The 26,067-nt window shown below is 41.0% G+C and overlaps 1 protein-coding gene across 2 annotated transcripts in view; it reads right to left on the reverse strand.

The window, feature by feature from the left end:
• shq1 (SHQ1, H/ACA ribonucleoprotein assembly factor) overlaps positions 1-26,067 on the reverse strand; it is a 132,586-nt gene that overhangs the window by 40,788 nt on the left and 65,731 nt on the right. For both annotated transcript variants that reach the window (XM_060835215.1, XM_060835216.1), the window contains exons 10-11: positions 22,709-22,832; positions 3,154-3,274 (exon numbers count right to left, since the gene is read on the reverse strand). In XM_060835215.1, coding sequence (XP_060691198.1) covers positions 3,154-3,274; positions 22,709-22,832 — 245 coding nt within the window. The remainder of the gene's footprint in view (positions 1-3,153; positions 3,275-22,708; positions 22,833-26,067) is intronic.

The raw sequence follows: 26,067 nt of genomic DNA on the forward strand, positions 1-26,067 counted from the left end.
TGGGAGGAAACCAGAGCCTCTGGAGGAAACCCATGCAGACACGGGGAGAATGTGCAAACTCCACACAGTCGCCTGAAAGTGGAATCGAACCTGGGTTCCTGGTGCTGTGAGGTTGCAGTGTTAACCACTGAGCTACTGTTATGGTAGTTCGTGACTGCCAAAGCCAGTATTATTTATTGATATGGGGTAGATTGTCTGTTAATAACCTTGAGTTAATTTGCTTCCTCAACGTCTCTTTGGCATTGTTCCAATCCAGGCCAAGTTAACAAGGCAAAGTGCCATAATCAAAGTTGAAAATCTCCCATGTGGTTATTTTGTATCGAACGGATCAATTAACTGCAAAAATATCCCTACAGCTTGATATTAAATTGATCAACCAGAGAATGAAACCTATGAATATACACTCACTCGTGGGAAACGGAAATACCACAGTTGAAGAGCAAGGGGGTTTTTCTAACATTTGTATTAAAGTGTAATATTCAGACAGAGAATATCTGAGTTTTTACTGAAAGTAACAGAACAGACTCTGGAGAAAAGTCATAAAAAAGGTGCTAAGCCAACTCACTGAAAGAGCCTAAATCAGGACCTCGAATACTGGTCTATGGATGATGTGTGCTGTTCCGAAGTAAATTACTGGTGCTCTGGGATCACACTCAAAAAGCATTTCACTGTCACTGAGTAAATTTACTTTAAACTTCATTCTAAATGTTATTCTGGCTCTTCCCACCAGCAACACACTTCCCCTCGCCCTGTTTCGAATTGGCAGACTGTGGACCTCCTAATGCAGACACTATCCAAATTCTGCTGAACTCCAGATTTACTCGTTATTAATACCATTACATACTAAAGTCGTTCATATTGGTACCCAGGCCCAGCACACCCACCATTCTGATTATAATGCCTACCTGCCTTCATCCCACTGCTATCATCCAACTCTGTATTCTAAGCACAGAACAAATCCTGATTACACACTAATGGGATAATGACATTAACTGAACTACAGTTTTGTGGAAAATGCAAGAATTCTGCAGTCCAACCTCCACAGGAAAGGGGAAAAAGAAAATCACAGAATACCAGTCATAAGAAATCCAAGGCCCTGGTAAAATATTGGGTAATTAAAGAACATTGTTCTTGGGCTATTAGCGAACTGATTGCTGCACACTTATACTCAACTAACCCAAAACTCATCTTTTGAGCAGCACAATGAAAATGGCACATGTTTTATGAAGGTCTGAAAAGCACAAAGAAACAAATGTATTGACAGACTATCTAAAGCAGAAAGATACTATAATATGGATACCTTAAGCATGAGTAACTGTTTCAAACCACACTACACAAAATGAAGACGTTGTGAAGTTGTGCAGACTGAATCCTGCTTTTTCATCGATGTGTGGTGTCAGGCCTCCATAAATGTCAACCTGGCCAATTACGTTCCTCTCTCGCCATCTTCCAGGAGAGGAAGAGTCTGACCCAAATCCCTTGAAAGCACAAAATTCCACCTAGTCACTGCTCACCCATCAGCACAGATGGCTTGACCCACTTCACAACATAGGCCATCAATACCACTCAAGAATTTCCATATTAACTTAAACTGGCATGGTAATTATATGGGACAACACTGTACAAATGGCAGAATTTATCATATAACCTCAGAATACTGGTGATTTTATTGCAAAGTCCACATGACAGCCAAACAGCACCTTCTTATCCCGCAGTAAAAATTATTGCTTCCATAAGGATCGAGTATTCTTGCAATTTTGTTCTGATGAGTGCAAGGTGTGAATCTTTCACAGAATGTCTTGCTCTTCAAAAGTACGCGAGCAACCATTTATATGCTCATCTATAGAATTTAAAACGTAGATCAGCAAAAAAGTGCCATTTTATTAGATTAGATTACATTGTGAAAACAGGCCCTTCGGCCCAACAAGTCCACACCGACCCACCGAAGCACAACCCACCCAAACCCATTCCCCTACATTTTACCCCTTCACCTAACACTACGGGCAATTTAACATGGCCAATCCACCTAACCTTCACATTTTTGGACTGTGGGAGGAAACCAGAGCACTCGGAGGAAACCCACGCAGACATGGGGAGAATGTGCAAACTCCACACAGTCAGGTGCCTGAGGTGGGAATTGAACCCGGGTCTCTTGCACTGTGAGGTAACAGTATTAACCACTGTGCCACGATGCCGCACATTATGCGAAGCTAGACTTTATCAACTGACCAATACACTTCTTAGGAATATTCAAAAACTCAGCACATGCACACCGATACACTTTGCACTAAATGTTGTGAAGATCAATTTTCAAGCCAACGTCGATCTGGATAAATTTAGCCCTATCAAACAGATGGAAAGTGCTAGCGTGCACCAGAAAGTTAAATGGCTCATAAATTATATTGTGGTGTGGAATTAAGTTCTGCTGTGAAAAAAATGTCATTAATACTGTGACATTTTTGGAGATGTTACTCCTTGTGATCACAGCAGATTTACCAAACTTCTGTTTCCCACCCTCTCCAACAAATATTCATGCATATTTCAAGGTCTGTGACTTAAAACAGAAGTCTGTCTGCAAGGCTTTTGGGAGCAGTCTTCCAAAGCTGTCACTTTGTGCGTGCCTCTATTGTCTAATAACCTGACAGCAAGTTTGAAACCTTTGACTTCAGATTTGGTTACCTGCCACATTTTTCAACTTTATGAAGAACATTCATATTGTCAAATGGTGGACAGCTCTTTGAAGCTCAAAGTGACATTTTCCTAACGCATATTTTGTCTGAAAATATCACCCAGCAAAGAAATCGCATCAAAATCTTTGAAGGGTTTACAAGACTTCAAAAATTGTCAGAGAAAAGATGACGACTTGAAATACAACCCGCAATACACAAATGAAAAAAAGTAGCAGCTTGTAGAAAAGAATGATATGTGGAAGAGTACACAATAAATTTCAAATGGCATATTTTGGCAGCCACTTAACTTTTCCTTATACATATTCAATCAGGTACAGAGTGTCACCTAGCAACCCTATAGAGCTATGCAAATATCTGGAAGAATTTATGCACGATAGGTCACACAAGCACTGCCAGTTTACAGGCTGTGAAAGTGTCCTTGTAGTTTGCTGAGATTACCCAATTGTATTGCTAGGAGACTTACTTCACTTTCTGGATCCAAATGCAGTAGTCTGTGATGTAGAGGTCATTCAAAAGATATGCAGGGTCACTCTCTCTGAAGATCTTATGGATGCCCAGCAGGGACTTCAGAACAGCAGACTTACCTGAAGTAAAGGAAGAAAATAAATATTGAATTGAATGTTAAATAAACAATGCTATGTTCACAAAGATTATGAATAAAGTTCAAGATGGAACTCATTACTTACGCAAAGACATCATGAAAGCAAATTGTTTTTTCCATAACTAAATCCTAAAATCTAAGAAGAAAAGCAGCTTCAAATGCTATAATAAGTAGGCTAACTCCCAGTCGCTTAAAAGACAACCATATAAGCTAATTAAAAACTATGATGTGACAACTTGCTTCATAACAGAATCAGTTTACTGCAGCCTCTTGTTTCTTGCTTTGTTGACACCTTCAGTTATTTAATCATGCATTTCTAAAATAATGTAGAATAATTCAGAAGATACCAGACACCTTTCTCATCCTAATTTCTAAATGGCTCCAGTTATTATAATTGCGTGTTTAGTCATGAAGAGACTAATGTCTCATGGTGCTGGTCTTTAATAAGCATATTTCTACACATGTCCAGAGAGGGTTTTTTTTGAAGTAGTCTTTCATGATGTTCCTTACTCCCCAAATTTTACATGGATCAGATCAGAAACAGAATTGCTGTGGTACTTCCTCCCAGTTAATCATTCTGCAGTTCTAGCCATACCATCTCAGACAACTCCAAAATGCACTTTCTGCAAACAGTTGTCACGTATAACTGAAGTATAAATCAACACAGGGACTCTAGCTTGCCTCAAATGCAATTATGATCTCATTTAATTATCTAGAAATATTTGCTTTTACCAGTGATTCAGCACAGACGCGTTGTACTCTAGCCAATCGGTACTCAACCAACATTCAGGTTATTCAGACAGCATGAAAGGGCTCTTGTGTGCAGCGGTAGTATCCCTACCTTTGAGCCAGGAGGCCTGTGTTCAGGTCCCACCTGTCTCAGGGGTGCTTAATAAGTTTTCTGAACAGGCTGATTAGGAAACAAGGCTCAATATGGTGAAAATTAAGTTGAAATGAAAGCCAACCTCACTCCAGTTCAGATATGGTACTCAGGAATTTACTGTAACTAGGTGGGAGATCAAGCCTTGCATTTCATGACCAACGTTATGACCAGGTGAGGAGGAGTAAACCAACTGTCCTTTTTTTAAACTCCTTTAGTCAGTCACAATAAACATTTTTTTATACTTTTTAAGCAAGCAGCCATACCACACTTCAATTAAAACACAGTACAAATCAAAATTAAGAATCAAGGTTTCCCGCAGTCAAAGGAGGAGTCAGTTCAAGTACCTCATTAACCCAGGCAAGTATAATAAAAATATACACAAACACAGTTAAATGTTTAAAAAGGAAGGAATGTCTAGTACAACTGGAAGATGAAGAATATGCAGTGTATGAAGTTTTTAGGGTTGTCATTGGCTACAGACACAATGGTTACTTAGTTGATATCTGAATACTCGACAGTGACATTTGTAGAATATTTGAGTCCTCAGTGAATGGGTTGCTTCTTTAACTTATTTCATCATTGGTGCTGAGGTTGGAGGAGAAATTGGAGAGAGAGAGAAGAAAGCTTCTAGTTTTTGCTATGAATCCCTTTCCCTTCTCTGCTCTGCCCAATAGTTGTTTGCTTGAAATACAAGTCACTCACCTATTTCCAAGCATGAGGACACAGAGGCAGGTAGCCAAATCAAATTGGCTTTTCTACCTCTGTATTTGCAACACCAACCTTCAGAGACTCCCAACAGTTACTCCAGTGGTTCTCGACCAGACTTTTGAATAATCTACCCCAGACACAAGCTGTGTTTCTCAAAAGACTTAATAATTTATTAAATACACAATAACTTTAGCAGAGAATAAAATTGAATATGGTAATCTGATCAATGTCAATGCTTTAAACCCAAGATAATTGTTTTCAGCTCCCATTCACACAAAAGACAAACAAATAACCGCAATTAAGAGATTAATAACACAACAAAACTGGCCAGATTACTTCAATGGCTACCATTTTCATTGTTTCAGAGACATTCATGTAGACTGCTTGTTAACATTTCTGAAATCACAGATCAGGGTCACCTGAGTTCACGGAGGTCAACTTCGTAATACTTCTGACTCAGCTTTCAATTTTCTTGGGTTCCAGAAGCGAGTGAGGGAGATTAGGTAAGGAGATTTTTATTTATTTATTTATTCACAGGATGAATATGCCACTGGCTAGGCAGCATTTATTGCCCATCCCTAATTGCCCGGAAGGCAGTCAAGAGTCAACTGCATTGCTGTGGGACTGTAGTCACATGTAGGCCAGACCAAGTAAGGACGACAGTTTTCTTCCCTAAAGGATATCAGTGAACCAGATTGTTTTATTCTACAATCAGCAATAAATTTTCGTTCATCATTATACTTTTAATATCAGATTTCAAATGTTCTTGCTGCATCATCAGCCGCCAAAATTCATCTACCCAAACAACATAGTTTAGAAGAAAACAAATTAAACTCTGATCCTTCACTGATAAACTGACCATTTATCAAGACCTCAATTACCATTTAACATTTGTCATCTGCTTGAATATTTGGCTCCTTCCAGACTTGACAGAACCAATTCCCAGGTACTGACATTATTAATAGTCAACTTGTGTTATCGGTTTAAACACGACACTCAGCCCAGGATCGCTGTGTCTGTAGGGACCGTTTTACTCAAACTCAGACTGCCACTGACTTCCAGGTCTACCCTCACAAACAAAGCTTGCTTGGTCTGTTCCTTCATCACAAACTGCTTCCAAGTCCACAAATCATCCAAATTAAAACAAGAAGAAATGAAAACAACAAACAATAAGTCAGCCATCATCGTATTTTTCAAGCTGGATAATCTCCAGGCATCTCTCAGCTAAACATGAGAAACATCCAGAAAGGTTAAAATAAGAGAAAAAAAAAAGGAGTGTATCTTCACACCAGAATTTCAGTACCTTCTGAAGCAACATTAATTTCAGCTTATTCTGTCTTTTTCCATATTATATTTGTTGCATGAGCTTGGCCGAAGCTCCTCGGGTGACCACTCATGCCATTTTATTTCATCGCTTCCTCCTTCATTTCAAACCATTTCAGTCCATGAAAGATCTCGGATAATAGTTCGATGGTGGAAGTTGAACATTAATATTTTACCATTGTCATGACAAGACTAAAGTTAACATGTTACATCAACAAACTTCAAATGTGTTCTTCAAAGAAATGTGGACTACAAACAGCTTCCCCATATTTCCTCACGGAAAAAGATTCACAGTTCAATGTTCAGATCTGAAGGTTAATGCTGAATAGCTGAGAGGGAATACTGACTACAAGTTGCTGCAGCAGGAAGCAAGATTAAGTACACTAAGAAAATGCTGACAAACTGTGACAGTTCAAACTAAAATGAGACTAAATTATCTATTAGACGGCACAGTAGCTCAGTGGTTAGCATTGCTACCTCATAGTGCCAGGGACTCTGGTTCGATTCCAGCCTTGGGCAACTGTCTGTGGTGAGTTTGCACATTCTCCCAGTGTCTGTGTGGGTTTTGTCCCACAACCCAAAGATGTGCAGGTTGGTGAATTGGCCATGCTAAATTGCTCATAGTGCAAGGACTGCAACAAACATTACAGTGGACAAACATGCAGAAAACTAGCCACCAGGATACATGGTTTGACCACATTTAGAATACTGTGGAAAGTTCTGGTCGCCACATTACCAAAAGGATGTGGACACTTTGGAGACGGTGCAGAGAAGGCTTATGAGGATGCTGCCTGGTATGGAAGGTGTTTACAATGAAGAAAAGTTGAGTAGGTTAGGTTTATTTTCATTAGAAAAAAGGAGATTGGGGGAGACCTGATTGAGGTTTACAAAATCATGAAGTAATAGACAGGATGGATAGAGACAAGCTTTTTCCCAGGGTGAAGGATTCAATAACAAGGGGTCACGCTTTCAAGGTGAGAGATGGAAAGTTTAAGGGGGATACACGCACTAAGTACTTCATACAGGGGGTGGTAGGCATTTGGAATGTATTGCCAGCAGAGGTGGTAGAGGCAGGCACGGTAGATTCATTTAAGATGCATCTGGAAAAATGCATGAGTAGGTGGGGAGTAGAGGGATACAGATGCTTAGGAATTGACTGACAGGTTTAGACAGTACATTTGGATCGGCTTAGGCTTGGAGGACTGAAGGACCTGTTCCTGGGCTGTAAATGCTCTTTGCTTGTTTCTTTATGAACATCAACTAACCACAAAACGAGGGGACCCTCTCTCACTAGTGTCCTTACATATAGATGAGGAGGGACACCACTTTGACTGGGACAACACATCCATCCTAGGACAAGCCAAAGAGAGACACGCACGAGAATTCCTAACTCCAACCGGAACTCTATCAACAAACACATCGAGCTAGACCCTATTTACCATCCCCTGAGAAAAAGAACAGGAAATGACATCACCAACCCAAAGAAACTCAAACATATAAACAGAAAGCAGGAATTATCAATAGTGCTTTACCCAGAGGCCCACTGAAATGTTACCTAGTTAGGTGACGAAACGTCTGGAAATGAACCTTCCAGCTCAGCAAGCACACCTACATGCATTGCCCATAGTGTTCAGAGATGTGCAGATTACGTGCATTAATCAGGGGCAAATACAGGATAATGGGTTGGGGGAACAGTCCTCGGTAGGTTACTCTTCGGAAGGTCTGTGTGGATTTGTTGGGCCGAAGGGCCAGTTTCCACATTGTAGGGATTCTATGATTCTAATGCATAAATGAAGTGTCATTACAGGATTATTTAGCCAAGAACTCCAAATATTATCCACTTTTCAGAGATAATTCTAAAACATCCACATTACAATGTTGTTTGCCTATTGTGGACTGGAAGTAAACTGGAAAAACCTGTTGGTCAAATCTCAAAGTGAGTCTTTAAATCTTCTGAACTTCAGAGCTCAGTATCTGAAATGCTATAAATTATAAAGAGACAGTCAATCTGGGGTAATTAAACACATCTTTCTGCAAAGATCCACCTTCTTTTTTCAGCTATTATCAGCATAACTCAATTCTAACTTCATCCAATACCAATGCATTTAATTTCAAGAGTGGTCACAGTACACGTTGCAACAATGTACAAACCCTTATTTGTTTGCCATTCCGTTGACAGAGCTTCCCCACGGTTGTCACCGGGATTGAAGGCGGTGAGAACATTTACTTGGGAAAACTGTTCAAGGATTTGCATCAAGGCACTTTGTACCGAGAAAGACACTCTTAACTACTCCATTCAGAAGCACACATATGGATGGTGTCAGGGTGGTAAAAAGTGAGGTCTGCAAATGCTGGAGATCAGAGCTGAAAAATGTGTTGCTGGTTAAAGCACAGCAGGTTAGGCAGCATCCAAGGAACAGGAAATTTGACGTTTCAGGCCAGAGCCCTTCATTCCTGATGAAGGGCTCTGGCCCGAAACGTCGAATTTCCTGTTCCTTGGATGCTGCCTAACCTGCTGTGCTTTAACCAGCAACACATTTTCAGCTCTGGTGTCAGGGTAGCCCAATCAATAAAAGATCAATTGAATAATGCATTTAAGTCTCCAGTGGACTGTCACACCTGTAAAGGTCACTTTTCACACTCTCCAACTTCATAACTACACCAGCAAAATGGCTCTGCAATATTCCTTATGAATTAACTTTCGTGGCATGTTATTTTTTGTTTCCATTAAGGATATTTTCCTTTCAGGTGTTGTTACACTTCATCATCTTAAGAATAGGGAATAAGGGAAACAAACCATAGTTGCTAAACATCGAAATTCATTCCAGTTATTTTCCAGCCCTGGTCTTTTGCTGAACCTCTTCATCAGTATTATTTATCCTCAACTGATGGCAGTCTCTTGCAATTTCAAGTTCCACCAGACCAAATCACCTAAACTAGTTTGATTCATTAGTGCTGTACAAATGGAGAGTCACTAGTGGATGAAACATTTAACAGAGAACCCATCCAGTTATAGTTCATAAGGAAATACAAGACTATAAGGCCCTGCTTGAAATAAGGCACTTATCCTGGAGTCCTGGCCACATTCCAACTTTCAACATTTGCAAAGCAATATATCTGGTCGACCAGCTGTGTGTGGGATCGTACATTAAAAAAACTGGACAAGCCATCTCACTTTAAACAAATCAATCATTGTAATGTGTACATCTTGCAAACGTGACAAGTCACAAAAATGATTTAATTTCTTTCATTCTCTAAGCTTTTACAAAAGGACTGGCATGTGAAAACATGTACTTTCTAAATCAACCATAATTTCAGTTAGGAGATGGTGAGGACTGCAGGTGCTGGAGATCTGACTCAAGAGTGTGCTGTTGGAAAAGCACAGCAGGTCAGGCAGCATCCGAGGAGAGTTGACGTTTTGGGCATAAACCCTCTATCAAGAATGAGGTTTGTGGGTTGGGGCAGAGAGATAAATGGGAGGGGGTGTGGGGTTGGGGGCAGGTGGCTGTGAAGGCGATAGGTGGATGAAGGTGAGGGAGATGGTGCTAGGTCAGAGGGGGGAGTGACCACAGGGTCCAGAGGGCGGTGCCGAGTCAGAGGCTTGGGACTGGGATAATGTGAGGGGAGGAAATGAAGAAGCTGTTGAAATCCACGTTTATCCCATGAGGTTGCAGGGTCCCAAGGCGGAATATGAGGTGTTCTTCCTCCAGGCATCAGGTGGTAATGGTTTGGCAGTGGAGGAGGCCCAGGACCAGTATGTCCTTGATGGGAGTGAGAGGGGGAGTTGAAGTGTTCAGCCACAGGGCAGTGGGGTTGGTGGGTGTAAGTGTCCCGGAGATGTTCTCTGAAACGATCCGCAAGAAGGAATCCTGACTCCCCGATGTATAGGACACCACACCGGGTGCAACGGATGCAGTAGGTGACATTGGTAGAGGTGCAGATAAATTTCTGACGGATGTGGAAGGATCCCTTGGAGCCTTGGACCGAGGTGAGGGGAGTGTTGTGGACGTTGGTTTTGCACTTCCTATGGTGGCAGGAGTGGGGTGTGAGCTGTTGGGGGACGTGGACCTGATGAAGGAGTCACAGAGGGAATAGATTTTCTGGAAACTGATAGGGGTGGGGAGGGATATATATCTCTGATGGTGAGGTCTGTTTTGGAGGTGGTGGAAATGTCAGAGTATGATGTGATGTATGCGGAGATCGGTGAGGTGGAAGGTGAGAGGACCAGGGTAGTTCTGTCCTTGTTGCGTTGGGAGGGGTGGGGTTCAAGGGTGGTGGGGTGTGAAATGGAGGAGATGTGCTGGAGAGCATCATCAACCATGGGGGAAGGGAAGTTGCGATCATGAAAGGAGGAGGCCATCTGGGATTTTTCTGAGATGGAATTGGTCATCCTGGGAACACAATTTCAGTTAGTTGCAGTTTCAGTTTAGATATTTCTCAACCTGTTCAGAGATGAAATGACATATCTCTGGAGCGGTTGGGACTTGAACCATGGTCTATCTGGCTCAGAAATAGGGACTCTACCAGTGCTACAAGAACCCTCTAGCTTTTGTTTAATGGGGTATAACAGAACCTCCAGCACCTCAATGCAATTATACATACAACTAACATTCCAAAAGCTCAAGGCATGCAGAGATACATCACAAGCTGCAAAATGCTGGGTTTATTTCCTCCGGTTCTCTAGTAGTTGTCTCTCACAAACAGCTTCATGTCCTTAAATGCCCTGTTATTTTTAATGCCTGACTGAAGTTTTACATGAATCGCTGATTAAATCTACCACAGAGTGTTGCAGCTCATAATTAATACCGAACATACCCTTTTACCCATCTGATAATTGTTACTGAAATGTCAAATCATCTCGCTTGCCACACAAGGAGACAATCTGAACTGCTGTGTCCCCTTTTTGTGGCTCGAGTTTGATTTTTAATTTTTTTTTAAAATATTGCCTTTTCTCTCTCAAGCAATGTTTTCTTCACTTGTCTACTTCCCTTCTGCTGCTTATTTTGATTCAAGTCCACTCTATTTCATGGTCATTCCTCTTTTACAATCCTTAAATCTCATTGGTTTTATGAAGGCACACTGTTGATGCCATTGTTCACTAAGGTCCCAGACGCCCTCTTTCCTTCACTGTCATTAAATTGCTCTATCAGCAATTTGCAGCACAAATTTTATTCAAATCAAAAGGGCAGAGGAAATTTCCACCAGAATGTCATGTGAAAAGGTCAGCATCAGCAAGATGCAGACTGTTTCGTTTAAAATCACAGGGGATTAACCAAAAAATCATTTTGACACAAGCATCAAAACCAGTTAATAGCAAATTTTCACAAGTCTGTGATTGGGGGCAAATGGGAACCTTTGGGTTTTTGCCAATTCCTGGTCATTCACTTTGGGAAGAACACAATCAATTATTTTCTCTATTAGATGCATATGTCAAGATTTCACTCTGAAATTATTTCATTCAAAAAAATCTTATGCCAACCTCAAAATCACAGATTAAAAACAAAGTATTTGCTGGTGCAGGAAATCTGTAATAGAGACAGACAACTCAGCTGCATCTGTGGAGAAAGGAAGAGTTAACTTTGAGTCTGCTATAGAAAATGCAGAAGCTGGTATTAAGGCAATATATTCACACTAAACGACAGAAAATCTATGTACATTGGTATATACTCAAGTATCCTTCAGAGGTCAAGTCTCAGTTTTGGCATGATTGAAAGAATAGCTCTCTGGAAGAACCCAGTTTCTGCCACTCAGATGCCATGACTTACAGCTCATGAACTGGCCGAAAGAAAGCCAAGACCGGGGAAAGGCAAAGCAAAGACTCAATTATTTTCATTAAGATTAATTTATTGCTTCAATTCCCAAGTAGTTCTGATGCTAAATGCAGCAATGGGGTACAGTTAAATGCAAATGTAGACCAGAATGTTCTGGGGAACTAGCTGATTTCAATTACAGCAATACAAATCCCCCCTCCTATATAAACTTTAAAGAAATTTATTTGTTTGTGAGAGCAGCAAAGTATGATCTTGTTAACTCAAGCTGACAATAAGATCAGCTCTCACTCTTACACTCACCAGTGAGTACAGAGCGAACTTGTTCAACATTCCCTCATAGGGCAACTCTTTCTTATGCGGAATCTGCCTCAGGAACGTTCTCGGAAGTACTTCCAAAGCAAGTACATCTCCCCCCAAGTAATGACTAAACCTGTATTGTCCAGATGCAGTGTCATCAATGCCCAAGAGAGTTGCAGCAAGACCATCCCCACTTTTATACTAGATGCCTTCTGATTATTTGCTGCACCTGTCTAGATTTGTTTTTGATTGAACAGAAAGAACATTTACTGATAAATCTGTACGGACTGAACAACTATTTTTCTAGTTAAGAGTTAATAAAAGCAGCTAAAGAGATCAACACCTATAATTCTACGTTCTTGCACAGGAATTCAGGTGAAGAGAAAGTTGGCAAAATTTAAGCTCACACCATCATTTGTAGCAACTTAAAGGTAAAATATATTCAAAAGGTCTCACAAATGAAACATGAACCTATAAAATGTTTACATCAAACTAACAGCTAGGAGTACTCAATTAACTGCCCGAAAGAAAGAACTTGGAGGATAAACAATACCACAAGTTCTGACTTTACACTGTGCAAGCAACAGAGCTGAAGCCAAAATTTATTTAAAACAGCCACAAAATATAAATGCAGGTAAAACAGAGATCAAAGTTGTAACTTAAGTGACTACTTCTTCACTAACCCACCCCCACTTCCCTTCAAAGATAATTCAACTTGGCAGAGAGTGTGCTTCCTTCAAAGTGCATTGCACATGCGCCACAAGTTATTAATAATATGCAGTTTTAGTAGTCTCAGGAATAAAACACTTCACAAGACTCCAGTTTGCTATCTTGCTTTAGAAAGGAGACAGAAAAAAAAAAGGAGAGAAGGGGAGAAAGGAAGAGGCAACAGTGGCACAAAATATTAGCCATCTTTTGCCTTCAGGATAACATTCAGCTGTTACAGGGCGGGTAGGACCCCTAAATTCAGCTGCCCATTATGTTTAGTACCTTTCTTTTAATAACTACACTGATGCACCTACTTATAAAAGGTTAGCACTACCCTTTTCTTGAAATAAACAGGTCAGGCTCCTTCTAAACATTGAGAAGAGATCGCTGAAAGACAAGCTACAGAGCAGTACGAATGTTTAAATCTAGCAAGACAGCAGAACATCACTCTTCATTACAGTGGGGTAGAAATTTCCTGGCGATAGAGCTGGTTAAATCTGATAACCACAGGTTACACCAAGGGTCCTGCTAATTAGCCAAGAAAGACTGTATTTGTCCCTTAAGCAACCAGCAGCTTCAATTCATTAGGGTAATTCAAATTCCAGAAAAACCCTCTTAATTCCATCATAGTCTCAGTCCCTGAGCTGCTGCATTTCAGATATCATACCTGTACATATTCAGCTGGTTATCTGCTTTAATCAACAGCAGCTTAAGAAACAGATTCTACTTCCTTTGATTCGATCAAATAATGCTAGAGATTAATTAGTGTTTGCATTTTTATATAATGCTTAAAACGGATGTGCTGAGATCATTAATAGATTCTTTTATGTATCACAACAAGTGCACTCCTTTCCATCACTGACTGTCACCAGGTTTCCTGATTGAAATAAATGAGGACGCGAGCTTCAACAGGAAGCTTTTGTCATCGTTTGAAAATGTAATATTCTAGGCAGACCTGAATTTTTCATAAACGGTAGGAAGGAGAGTGTCATTGAAAAGTTTGAAAAGAAAAGCTCTTGCTGCTAATAATTCTGCAATGTGGAGTCATCATGAAATGTCAATAAATGTTCATGTGGGAAATTTGATTGTACATTTTTTGAGCATGTGAACACATCAATCAATCGAGGAAGTGCAATTATGGAATTTCCCTCTTCACTGATGATGGCACTAGGAGAACTACAGCATCAACAGCTTTTACTAGTGGGTTATGCCGCACACAGGGTCGGTGGGTTCACGACTCATCCAATCCATCACAGTGTCATGAGTCACAGAGCACAGAATCAGACCTCTGGTTCAAACTGTCCTTGCCAAACATAATCCCAAACTAAACTCGTTCCACCTGCCTGCTCCTGACCCCGATCCCGCCAAACCTTTCCTATGCATTTACTTATCCAAATGTCTTTTAAACGATGTAATTGTACCCATAACCACCACTGCCTCAGAAGTTCATCCCACACGCGAACCATTCTGTGTTTAAAAAAAAAATTGCACCTCGTGTCTTTTGTAAATCTCTCTCCTCTCACCTTAAGAATGTGCCCCCTAGCCTTGAAATCTGCCATCCTAGGGAAAAGACAACTATCATTAACCCTTTCCATACCCCCTTATTATTTTACAAACTACTGGAAGGTCACCTCAGTGAAAAAAGTTCCAGGCTATCCAGTCTTCCTTTAGAACTCAAATATTCCATACTCGGCAACAGGGAGAAAGTGAGGACTGCATATGCTGGTGATCAGAGTCAACGTGTGGTGCCAGAAAAGCGCAGCAGATCAGGCAGCATTCGAGGAGCAGCAGAGTTGACATTTTGGGCATAAGCCCTTTATCAGGAATGTTATACACAGCAACATATTGGTAAATCCCTTCTAGAATCTCTCTCCAGCTTAATCATCTCCTTCCTTTAACTGCAGCTGGGATCAAAGTCACAATTCTGTTCCCCACAGCCAAGTGCAGATACTTGCTGGTGCTGTGGACTATGAAGAGGACAAATGAAACATGATCGAGAATGGAGACCCTAATTCATTTTGATTGTTATTACCATAAATATCTTTAAACACCAATTACCTTCAACTTCACTTTTACTTGATGGAACATGCCCAAAATTAGTCAGCTGGTGTCACAATTTTCCAATTCCCATAGCATCATTCTCATTATACATCAGAGCTGAACATCTCAATGACCAGAATTCTGCAAGAACTTCAGTTATTGATTAATATATAGTAATAATACAAAAATCAATGGAGTTGTATTCACTCAAATTGATTCACAAAGGCACCAAGACGCAGTAAAAGGTTGCTGGAAATCTGGATTACAAACTTTTCTTTGCAATGGAAATGCAGAAACTTTGGCAATAGCCCCATTAAAATATTAACTCTGGACACTCACTAAAGGGTGTTTTTTTGGATACATGTAGGGTTCTAGTTTATAAGTGGTTTGAATCACCCCCAGATCCCTGGTTCTAGACGCTGGCCATATTTATGGAATGTAAAATGAAGAAGGCAGTAGACAGGTGTTTCAGAGCAAAAGAATCTCTGCATTAATTTACAACACAAAAAGCTAAGTATGACACAAGAAATCTAGGCAAATGCAATAAACAGGGAAATTGACACCCAACTATACAGAACTCAGTAATACTTTGCAATACATTATTCGCTAGCTTTAATTACAGAATCTTTAATCAGGTTTCCTACCTTTGGAGTCCCATGCACTGTCAACAGCTGCCTTCCCATCCAGGCTCACTAGGTCAGAACTTTGGGATCTCTGGAATTTCAGCTCACCGCGGAGGAAACCAGTTTTAAAATGCGTTCGGTTCTCTCGGCTCAGAATAGAACAGTGTCTGGAAGCTCTTGTTCGGATAGCGCCCCCCCCCCCAAATCTCGGATATCACTTGCTCTGTTAGTGCTCTGGGCTGGCTTCCCGATTCAGTCTCTCTGGTTGACCTCTGCGGTTCTTGGTTCTGAAGCTGCCTGTTGGGGCTGAAAGCCTGTGGGGGACATTGTTTGCGCAGGAGCTTTTGTTGTTGAAAAAGGCTCTCAGGTGAGATCCTGGTGTGTAGTTATACCTGATGGTCTCTTCTGAAGTTAATTGGCTTTCCGATGATTAGAGTATATGTGGTTGGATTTTGATTTGAGGTTGAATGTCCAGTATGTCTACAGCCCCTATACTGTTTGGAAGAACACAGCAAGCTAGGCAGCATCAGGTAGTGAAGAAGTCAATGTTTTGGGTATTAACCCTTCTTGAAGGATCAAAAAGTTGACTTCTCCACCTCCTGATGCTGCCTGGCTTGCTGTGTTCTTCCAGCCTCCTGCTTGTTTACCTTGGATTTCAGCATCTGCAGTTTTTTTTTGTCCCAGATTGTGTGCACTGGGTAGCCCAAAGTGTAAAAGTTATTGTTTTATTGTCCTCTTAGAGTGTAGATGTAACTCCAATGTTTCCAGGCAGCCAGCTCAATTCTGCAAGGTCTGTTGTGTATTCTCCACAGAACTCATTGAAGCTTTCATTTACTTTCTACAAGTTTTGAAAAAGTCCAGGGTTTTGTCCAGCATTTTAGATATTGGGGATTTTTACTCAATTCTACATGCAGAAGTAGCGATAGAAAAGATAACAAAAATTAAAAGGAAATCACTGATTTTGAAAATCTGATTCACAGACCTGATGACCTCAGAGTTTGTTCGGAATCACCTTAGTGAACAAGGTTTGAAAAAAAAATCCATCTATACACATGCTACTCTGGGGGGTTAGACAATTCAAATAGAAAATAAAGTGCAAGGTATTTAGCCTGTAAAACTGCAAACAGTGCCATGAATTTAAACAGGAACTGCAGAATGAGAAATGAGATCAGATTGTGAGTCATGAGTCACTGGTCAGTTCTTTCACCATATATCAAAATAATGGTTGGAAATGCAATATTTTTGCCTCATGGCTTCTGTCAGTGTAAAGATTACTTTGCCTTAAAGACAGGACAGGAAGATACTAACCAGCCAATCAAACTCTATTTCTTACTGCAATGTGCAACCTTCTTACTTCATTTAGCTTCTGTTTGCCTTCTACTGAAAGTGTGATTAACTACATAGAGTCCTGGTTTCAATCCATAACTTGCGAAGCAAATATAAATGTAAGTATTAAATATGCACGATCTTAAGTGTAGAGACCAAAACCTCGAGCCTGTTATTTAGTCTAAATATTTCCTTACCTACTATGCATTCATAACCAGAATACAACATTGATCATTTTGCCTGTAATTCACACTCTTACACCATCTGAGGAAAAAAGTGTGAAGTCAGAAAAACAAAATTGCTCCAAGCAGCAATTTGAATCAAGCTAGTTTCTTGCTGACAAACAGGTTGGAAACAGTCACCTTACTTTTGGCTGCAGAATCAAATTAGCATGTACACATGCAAGATAACCCCTTTGAAGTTTGGTTTTGCTAGATTTGTGTTCAAGTGCGACAGAGAAATAAATATGGACTCGGGTCCAGATTGTAAAACAAGCAACAAATTAAGAGACAGTGTATTACAATGGATGAAAGGGAGTACTGCAGATGCCAGAGATTAGAGTCAAAACTGTGGTGCTGGAAAAGCACAGCCAGTGAGGTAGCATCTGAGGAGCAGGAACGGGGCTGGGAGCAGGAATGAGGCGGGGGTGGGGAGATAAGTGGGACGGGAGGGGCTGGGGGGGGGGGGGGGGGAGAAGCGGAGAGCGCAATAGGTGGATGAAGGTGGGGGTAAAGGTGGTAGGTCACAGGGGAGGGTAGAGCGGATAGGTGGGAAGGAAGGTTGGAACTGGGGGGTGTGGAGGAAGAGAGAATGAGTAAGCTGGTGAAATCTACATTGATGCCATGTGGTTGGAGGGTCCCGAAGCAGAAGATGAGGCGTTCTTCCTCCAGGCGTCAGGTTGTAAGGGACTGATGATGGAGGAGGCCCAGAACTACAGTCCACCACTTACAGTCAAAGTCACTTCATCGAAGTTCTCTAACTTTTTGCAGCATCGAAATCCCATTTTGCTATGTTATTATATATATAAAAAACAAAGTTGGATCATTCAGAATTCTTGGCACTAAAAGAGATTGTCCACATTGGAACAGTAATTACACCCAGATTTTTTTTTATTCCTTCATTAGATGTGGCCATGACATCTCGGCTAACAAGTATTGCCCAGAGGATAGTATAGAGCATCCCGAGTAGCAGGTAGGCCAGCGTAGGCCAAGCACAGCACTTTCCCTTTCCCAAAAAGGATATTAATGAACTAGCTGGGTTCTTATAACAATTGACAAGGTTGCCATTAGACCAGCTCTTTGTTTTAAACAAATTCAAATTTCAATCCAGAACAATTGATTCTGGATTGCTATTACCATTTCACCACGCTCTCGATTGAGGTGATCTCTCGGGGAAATGAAGGGATGTGGGGAGGGGAAGGTGGGGCTTGGTTAAATTAAATTAAATCATTAAGTGACTTTGACTGTTAGTGGTAGACTGTTGTTCATTGTACTACACTGACTCAATTTGTAGCTTGTTTAGCAATCTGAACACGAGTCCATTTTTAGTTCCCTGTAGTACCTGAACTGGCTCCACAGGGCACGCGGTCGACAGCTATTCCCACTTTTCATATTCTTATAAAACACTGCAGTTGGTCTCAAGGACTTAAGAGCTATATATCATACATTTTCTAAGTTCTTTCTTTAGCAGGTTATGGCAATGATGAGACAAATTTCATCCTCAATACCACTAAGTGACTATACAGATAACCGGAACCATTCTGCCATGGGGGTGGAGAACTCAAAACTTCTAACTTTTAAGCTCCTCTAGTGCATAGCTTTGTTGTTACTGCCAGAGGGGAAGCAGCTGACCTACTTGCCTTTCACCAGGTTTGGCGCAAATCAACGAATCAATTACCCTCACAAACATTTTAAAACTACTGAGCATGCACATGCCATAATTTATTTTGTGAGGCCATCCTGAAGTACTGCTTTAGTCTAAGATCAGCTAGTATTCAGAGAAAAGGTTAAAATGAAGTGGGGGAGGGGAAAGAAAACAGCATACTGAAGGGCGGAGGAGAAAGGAGTGGATTGAAACTTGGGCACAGATTGTCTCCTTCTGGGATAAGCTTGTTGTCTACAATTCTGTATGTTACATCTACGTCAAACGTTTGTGCATAGGTACGGTGTTGGTCCAACTTTAATATTATGTGCAAAAAGCACAACTCTGACATAATTCAATGGTCTTTGGCACCAAGTCAAGGAAGCTCCAAAGACAACTGACGTGGGTAGAGGGTGCTCTTCGATCATCAGATCAAAGTTGTCTTTATGATTAGATACCCTACAGTATGGAAACAGTCCCTTCAGCCCAACAAGTCCACACCGACCCTCCGAAGAGTATCCCACCCAGACCCATTCCCCTACCCCACATTTACCCCTGACTTACGCACCTGACGCTTTGGGTAATTTAACATGGCCAATTCACCTGACCTGCACATCTTTGGATTGTGGGAGGAAACTGGAGCACCCGGAGAAAATCCACAGACACGGGGAGAATGTGCAAACTCCACACAGACAGTCGCTCGAGGTGGGAATCGAACCTGGGTCCCTGGTGCTGTGAAGCAGCAGTGCTAACCACTGAGCCACCGTGCCGCCCTAATGATAATTCATACAACCTCCATTATCCTCTACAAACATTCATTTCAGATGCATGGCTTTGTATGCTCAGGTACAAGAATACTGGACATTTGTTTGGATCTAGAATGACAGAGTAGATCAATGTAAAGAATACAATGCCTGGAAAAACCAAGGTTAAGAGAATAAGCAGGACTCCAGGATTCAAACGGAAACATAAGAACATTTACTGTACAAATTTCAACAAAACAAATATAACCAATAACTAAATAAGCAGACTGAACAAGAAAAATAACGATTCTAAACAATACAAGATGCTAGTTTCAACCAATCCAGTCTTAATCCAGTTTTGTCTTTACATTATGCTTTTTACACCCGTTGGCTGTTAAATATATTCATCCTCCAGAAGCCAGTTCCTTTTACATAGCAACGGTATTGCTGACCATCACATGCTACAGTCCAATCAGACGTAGGTGCGATATTATTCCTCAGCTGCACTCCTCCATTCTACAGAATTACCCAACACTAAACAACACCCATTTCCATTCTTTATACACACAGAGAATGGAGGTCTTTGTTTAAGCACAATAGACTATGTTTTTTGGCAGCTGTTCAGAGAACAGTTCCATGCTCAAGCAGTTATCGGTATATAATTCCTCACCTCCATTACAATCTTCCAGCTTATTTACTTTTAGGAACATCTCAACAGGATCACAGATTCACCCATTCAGGGTCACCGAACCCAAAATGTTAACTCTGATTTCTTTTCAGAGATGCTGCCATATCCGTTGAGATTTTCCAGCAATTTCTGTTTTTATCACAGATTCAAGCAGTGTTTATAAGTCAACAAAGACAATGAACACAAAGAAAGTAAATAATCTCCAACTCAGTTCAAAGTGAAACCAAGTGGCTACATTTTTAAATCTTCAATATAATCCATGTTATAACATAATATTCCAAAATGAAACCAAATATTTTCAATAATGCATCTGGCTTATTACCCAAAACAGAAGTTCAGCGAGAGCTTGAAAACAAAGACATTGCAACAATTTACATGGAACACCAATTTGCCACTGACTCAAATTATAATAATTAACGTCTAGATTAGAGTGGTGCTGGGAAAGCACAGCAGGTCAGGCAGCATCTTAGGAGCAGGAAAAATCAACATTTCAGGCAAAAGCCCTTCATCAGGAATGCCATTCCTGATGAAGGGCTTTTGCCTGAAATTTGAATTTCCTGCTCCTCAGATGCTGTCTGACCCGCTGTGCTTTTCCAGCACCACTCTAATCTCGACGCTCATCTCCATCATCTGCAGTTCTCACTTTTGCGTTATAATAATTAGCCTACCGTGTAAATACACAGCTTAACAGTCTATTTCTTCAGGGGATTTGGACAAGCTATTCAGTTAAGCAGTGAATTAAACTGGAATACCATTAAGTTATTGGAGGAACACCAAATGAATGAAGTCCATATACTCATAGCCTGCGTTTCACAGATTAAATACATGTACAAAACATTTTCTGAATTGACCACGATTTCATCTTTCAAATGCAGCTGAAATAACGTGGCCAAAGAATCTTTTGTAACAAATGGTTTCTACACTGCCAACACCAAGAGGAATCATTGAGCATATAAACGTGATTTCCACCACACGGCTGAAAAATGGGACATTCTTCCATTATCAGGCACACTAAATAAAAAAAACATACAAAATAGAATATTTTCCTCCATTGTATTAAATTCTGAGGCTCTTTTTACATTATGCAGAATCTATGATAACTTTTCATGTTTATGTATCATGTCTTGGTCGATGTTTTTCAAATTTGCATCAGCACTCAGTGAATTATTGACCTATAAACCTCACATAGTTCTTCACTATTTTAAAAATGTTAAACTCAATTTTTTGTGTTAATTTGACTCAATCTTATTAATCCCAAAGTACCAGCACTCCATACTCAGTACTAAGTACCATTCTCTACATGCCTCATTTACTGAATGTTCTGAAAAATTAATTCACGTTTGTCCAACTATGCAACTGTTTCCAACATACACTTGCTAACTTGTTCATGGAGTTGCCCCACTGATCATCTAAGTGGGTGCCACAAACTAGTTTAACGACAAACAAATCTCACGAGCTTTGTACAGCATAATCAGAAAATAAATGAGGACTGTAGCCCAATAAAATATGTTAGGAAGGTGATCAGCATGGATTGTGTGGAGAAGGGATTTAATGAGAATACGGCAGCAAAAGGGGACATGGGTTTGCCATGGGAATATCACAGGGTGGTGCTGATGCAGGAGAAGGTAGTACTGTGAATAGTGGGATAAAAGGATGGGGTGGGGAAATGCACAATAAATTGGGAGGAAGATGGAGCTTGGTTGGAGTTGTCTGAATGGAGGAAGTAGCAGAGAAAAGGTTGAAACCATGAAACATTGAAACATGAGCGATGCTTTGGGAAGCCACTGTCCTGTTGGCAGATAAGTGGACCTTACTGCACGTATTCAATTCTTCAAAGAGTTGGATAACTTTAGTTCAAATTAAGGACGGTGGTTGGGAAACACTGAAAATAACTGAAATGAGAGCAGAAATCACTGGAGACACTCAGCAGGTCTGTGAGGAGAAAGCATGAGTCAACATTGTAACCCTTCAGCTGACCCCGAGTTTCCCCACCAAATTAGTTTTTGTTTCCGATTTCCAGCATCTACACGTCTTGCTTTTATTGTATTGGAATAGTTGGGTGCGTAGAGGACAACGGCATGAACAAGGTATTAGGAACTTCAGGATGGAAATAGCAATGGGGTAAAACTATAAGCAAGGGATCAGAGGCTTAAGTTGGGCTCAGATAGGGTGTCAAAGTTGCAAAGAGTCTGATTCGCTGAGGCTAAGGAGGCAGTTCTTGGCTCTACCCAGCAGATGATAGTTTCTGTCTTTGTAATGCTTAATGGAAGATATTACATCTCATTCAACTTATATGGGACTGACTGATCCTTTACTTTAGTTCCACAGATATACCACTATGCGTCTACTTTGCTTCACTGCAGGATTAATAACTGAGCAGCATCTTTGGTGACTAACTTGTAAAGGCAAATTCTTAACATTATTTCAGTTTTATAAATGGTTCTTACCCAGCTGAAGTATTAAGACTGCATCCTCAATAGCTTTCAGAGCTAAGTGGAAATGTCTATAAAAGGGATAACACAAAACTCTTCTGCAGAAGGACACAACAACTTCTTGAAGAGAATGGTAAGTCTGTTAAACAAAAATGAGAACATCATTCGTTTCAAAGGATAACTTATTTTATTTATTTTCATTCAAAAAGAAATCTGCCAGTGATTTTATTGCAGCCAAGGTAAATACAAAGATTCTTCTTGCAACAGCAGTTTATAACTGAGAATAATGAAATTACACAGGATATTAAGCACGGCACAGTGGTTAGCACTGCTGCCTCACAGCACCAGGGACCCAGGTTTGATTCCACCCTCAGGTGACTGTGTGTGGAGTTTGCACATTTTCCCCATGTCTGTGTGGGGTTCCTCTGGTTTCCTCCAAAGATGTGCAGGTTAGATGGACTGGCCGTGCTATATTGCCCATAGTTTCCATGGGGGTGCAGGCTATGTGGTTTAGCCATGGGAAATGCAGAGTGATAGGGGTAGGATAGAGGGATGGATTGAGTGGAATGCTCTTCGGAAGGTCAGTGTGGACTCAGTGGGCTGAATGGTTTGCTTCCACACTGTAGGGACTCTATGATTCTATTCTTTGAGCAGAGCTCTGTGAAAACACCCAATATCAATTCATTAAAAGCTCAAACATGTGCACTGGGTTACACTGCAGAAAAATGTTATTTGTTCCCTCCAACAATTATTCAAATTCAGCATTGCACACATTGAGGAGATTTCAACTTGGAAGATGATCTTGGATTTGTTTGGAATTTTTCAACTCTATCATTTTACCCTGGGAAGATAATTGTCACAGACTATGAACCTTCTCACTCAACCTCTCCAGAAGCATTTTCAAGCGACCACTTGTATTGTCAATACAAAGACTTGATCGAAGCGGTGGGACTAGGGGTGGGGTTAGTATACTCTTATTGAGAAAGGATGTATGCTTCGGCCTGTTCTTTTAGTGAAGGGTTACAATGTAATGGATTGTGGATTTGTACCAATTGCTCCCAACATTCATTCAATGAAGTTGCAAACCACAATCATACTCCCATGAAGAAAGGACTCAATCAATAACAGTCCATTCTCCACAAACTTTTGAATTCAATAAATTCAGGGAACCACCTGCAGAGCACTGAACTTTCTCAGAGTCGCAGAGTCTCACAGCATGGGGATAGACTCTTTAGCCCAACCAGTCCATGCCAAAACTAATCCAAAAATAAACTAGCCCCAGCTGCCAGCTTCTGGCCCATATCCCTCAAACCTTTCCTATTTATGTACATATCTATATGTCTTTTGAACATTGTTACTGTGCCCACATATACCACTTCCTCAGGAAGCTCCTTCCACACGCAAACCACTCTGTGTGAAACATCTGCCTCATGTCCTTTTTAAATCTTTCTTCTTTCACTTGAAATTATGTCCCCGCGTCACGGGATCAGCCACCCAAGGGAAAAGACAGTTCCCATTAACTCTACCTATACACCTTATGACTTTACAAACTTCCATAGAAAACAGTCAACCATGTGTCAATCTTCAAACGTAATGAAGCCTTTGATTTCATTTTGGGCATGTATAGTTTGGCGAGCCAGACTCGAGCAAACTCAAATTATCCAGTCTATCCCCAATCCAAGAGTCGTTGGTGATTTCAGAAGAAAAAGCCATGACATTGAGCAGGGATTCCAATGCAATAATAAAAAGAGTGAAAAATGAGACAGCTTATTATTCATCAACTGCTGACTTGTTTTTCCTGAAAAGTGCAAAAATATCAACCATAAGAGAGAGAGGGGCATGACCATGTTAATACCTATTTGCTCTCCTATCAAGAGTTCCACATTCATAATATTGTCTAACTTCACCCACCTCAGCTGCTGCTGAAATTCTCATTCAGACCTAATTTTATTGTTTGCTGATAATATGCGGGTGTTGTTGGTGAGGCTGGTGTTTATTACCAATCCCTAACTTCCTTCAAGATGCTGGAGAGCTGCCTTCTTGTACAGCTTCAGTTATTGAGGTGTAAGGACATCCACAGTGCATTTAGGATGTGTGACCATGCTGACAGTAAAGAATCAGTGATATATTTCCAAATCAGAATGGTGCGTAGCTCAGAGGAGAACGTGCAGGTGGTGGTTTTCCCAAATATCTGCTGAGTTTGTCCTTAGGTGGTCATGAGATTACAGATTAGATTGGATTACTTACAGTGTGGAAACAGGCCCTTCGGCCCAACAAGCCCACACCGACACTCTGAGGAGCAATCCACCCAGACCCATTCCCCTACATCTAACACTACGATCAATTTAACATGCACATTTTTGGACTGTGGGAGGAAACCGGAGAAAGTGCAAACTCCACACAGACAGTTGCCTGATGCGGGAATTGAACCCAGGTCTCTGGCGCTGTGAGGCAGCAGTACTTACCACCGTGCCGCCCCAGTCATGGCTGAGAGTTTTAAAAGTGCACACAGAGGAACCTTGGTGAATTGATGCAGTGCATCTCGTGGATGGTATGCACTGCTCACTGTGTGGCGGTGGTGGTGTCAAATGTTGACGGTGTCAAATGTTGACGGTGTCGGGTGTGGCACCCTAGTTGTTGGGCTTTGAATAATTTGAGCTTGAGTGTTGTTGGAGTCCCGTCCAACCAGCAAAGTGGAGACTATTCTATCTCAGAGCCGACGTGGCACTTGTTGCTGTTGGACATGCGCTGGAGACAGAAAGCAAGCTGGGTGTTGCAGAATTCCTAGTCTCTGGCCTGCTCTGCCTACAGTATTTATATGGCTGTTCAGTTCAGGTTTTGATCAACTTCAACCCACAGGAGAGGTCAGAGTTAACATTTGGGTCTGGTGACTCTTTCTCAGAACAGAGGAAAGACCTGAAACGTGAACTCTGATTTCTCTTCACAGACTCTGCCAGACCTGCTGAGCTTTTCCAGCAACTTCTGTTTTGGTTTCGAGTTCATAGCCTCCGCAGTCCTTTCGGTTTTTATCTATTAACCCACAGAATGTTGATTGTAGGGGATTTGTTACTCTAGACCAGACCAGTCTGATGCATATCAGGGCACCGACCCTTCCTTCATACTCCGTAAATTTCAGCTCATTTATGGATAGCAGGAAATAACTAAAATGTAGGTTGACACAGTCAGAGAGTCTGGTAACAATCAGCAAGACAAAGGAAGACATGAAAACCTTGGACACACACCCGAGGAATATCATTGCCTTAAGATAAAGAGGAAAACACTGGAAAAACTAGTTTTTTTCTGGCAGAGGAAGGCCCACTGTGTAAACTTCAAAATATTCAAAGTGCTTAGCCTACCTAATTCAAAAGCTGAGC

This window comes from Hemiscyllium ocellatum, chromosome 14, assembly GCF_020745735.1.
Source record: "Hemiscyllium ocellatum isolate sHemOce1 chromosome 14, sHemOce1.pat.X.cur, whole genome shotgun sequence".
NCBI lineage: Eukaryota > Metazoa > Chordata > Chondrichthyes > Orectolobiformes > Hemiscylliidae > Hemiscyllium > Hemiscyllium ocellatum.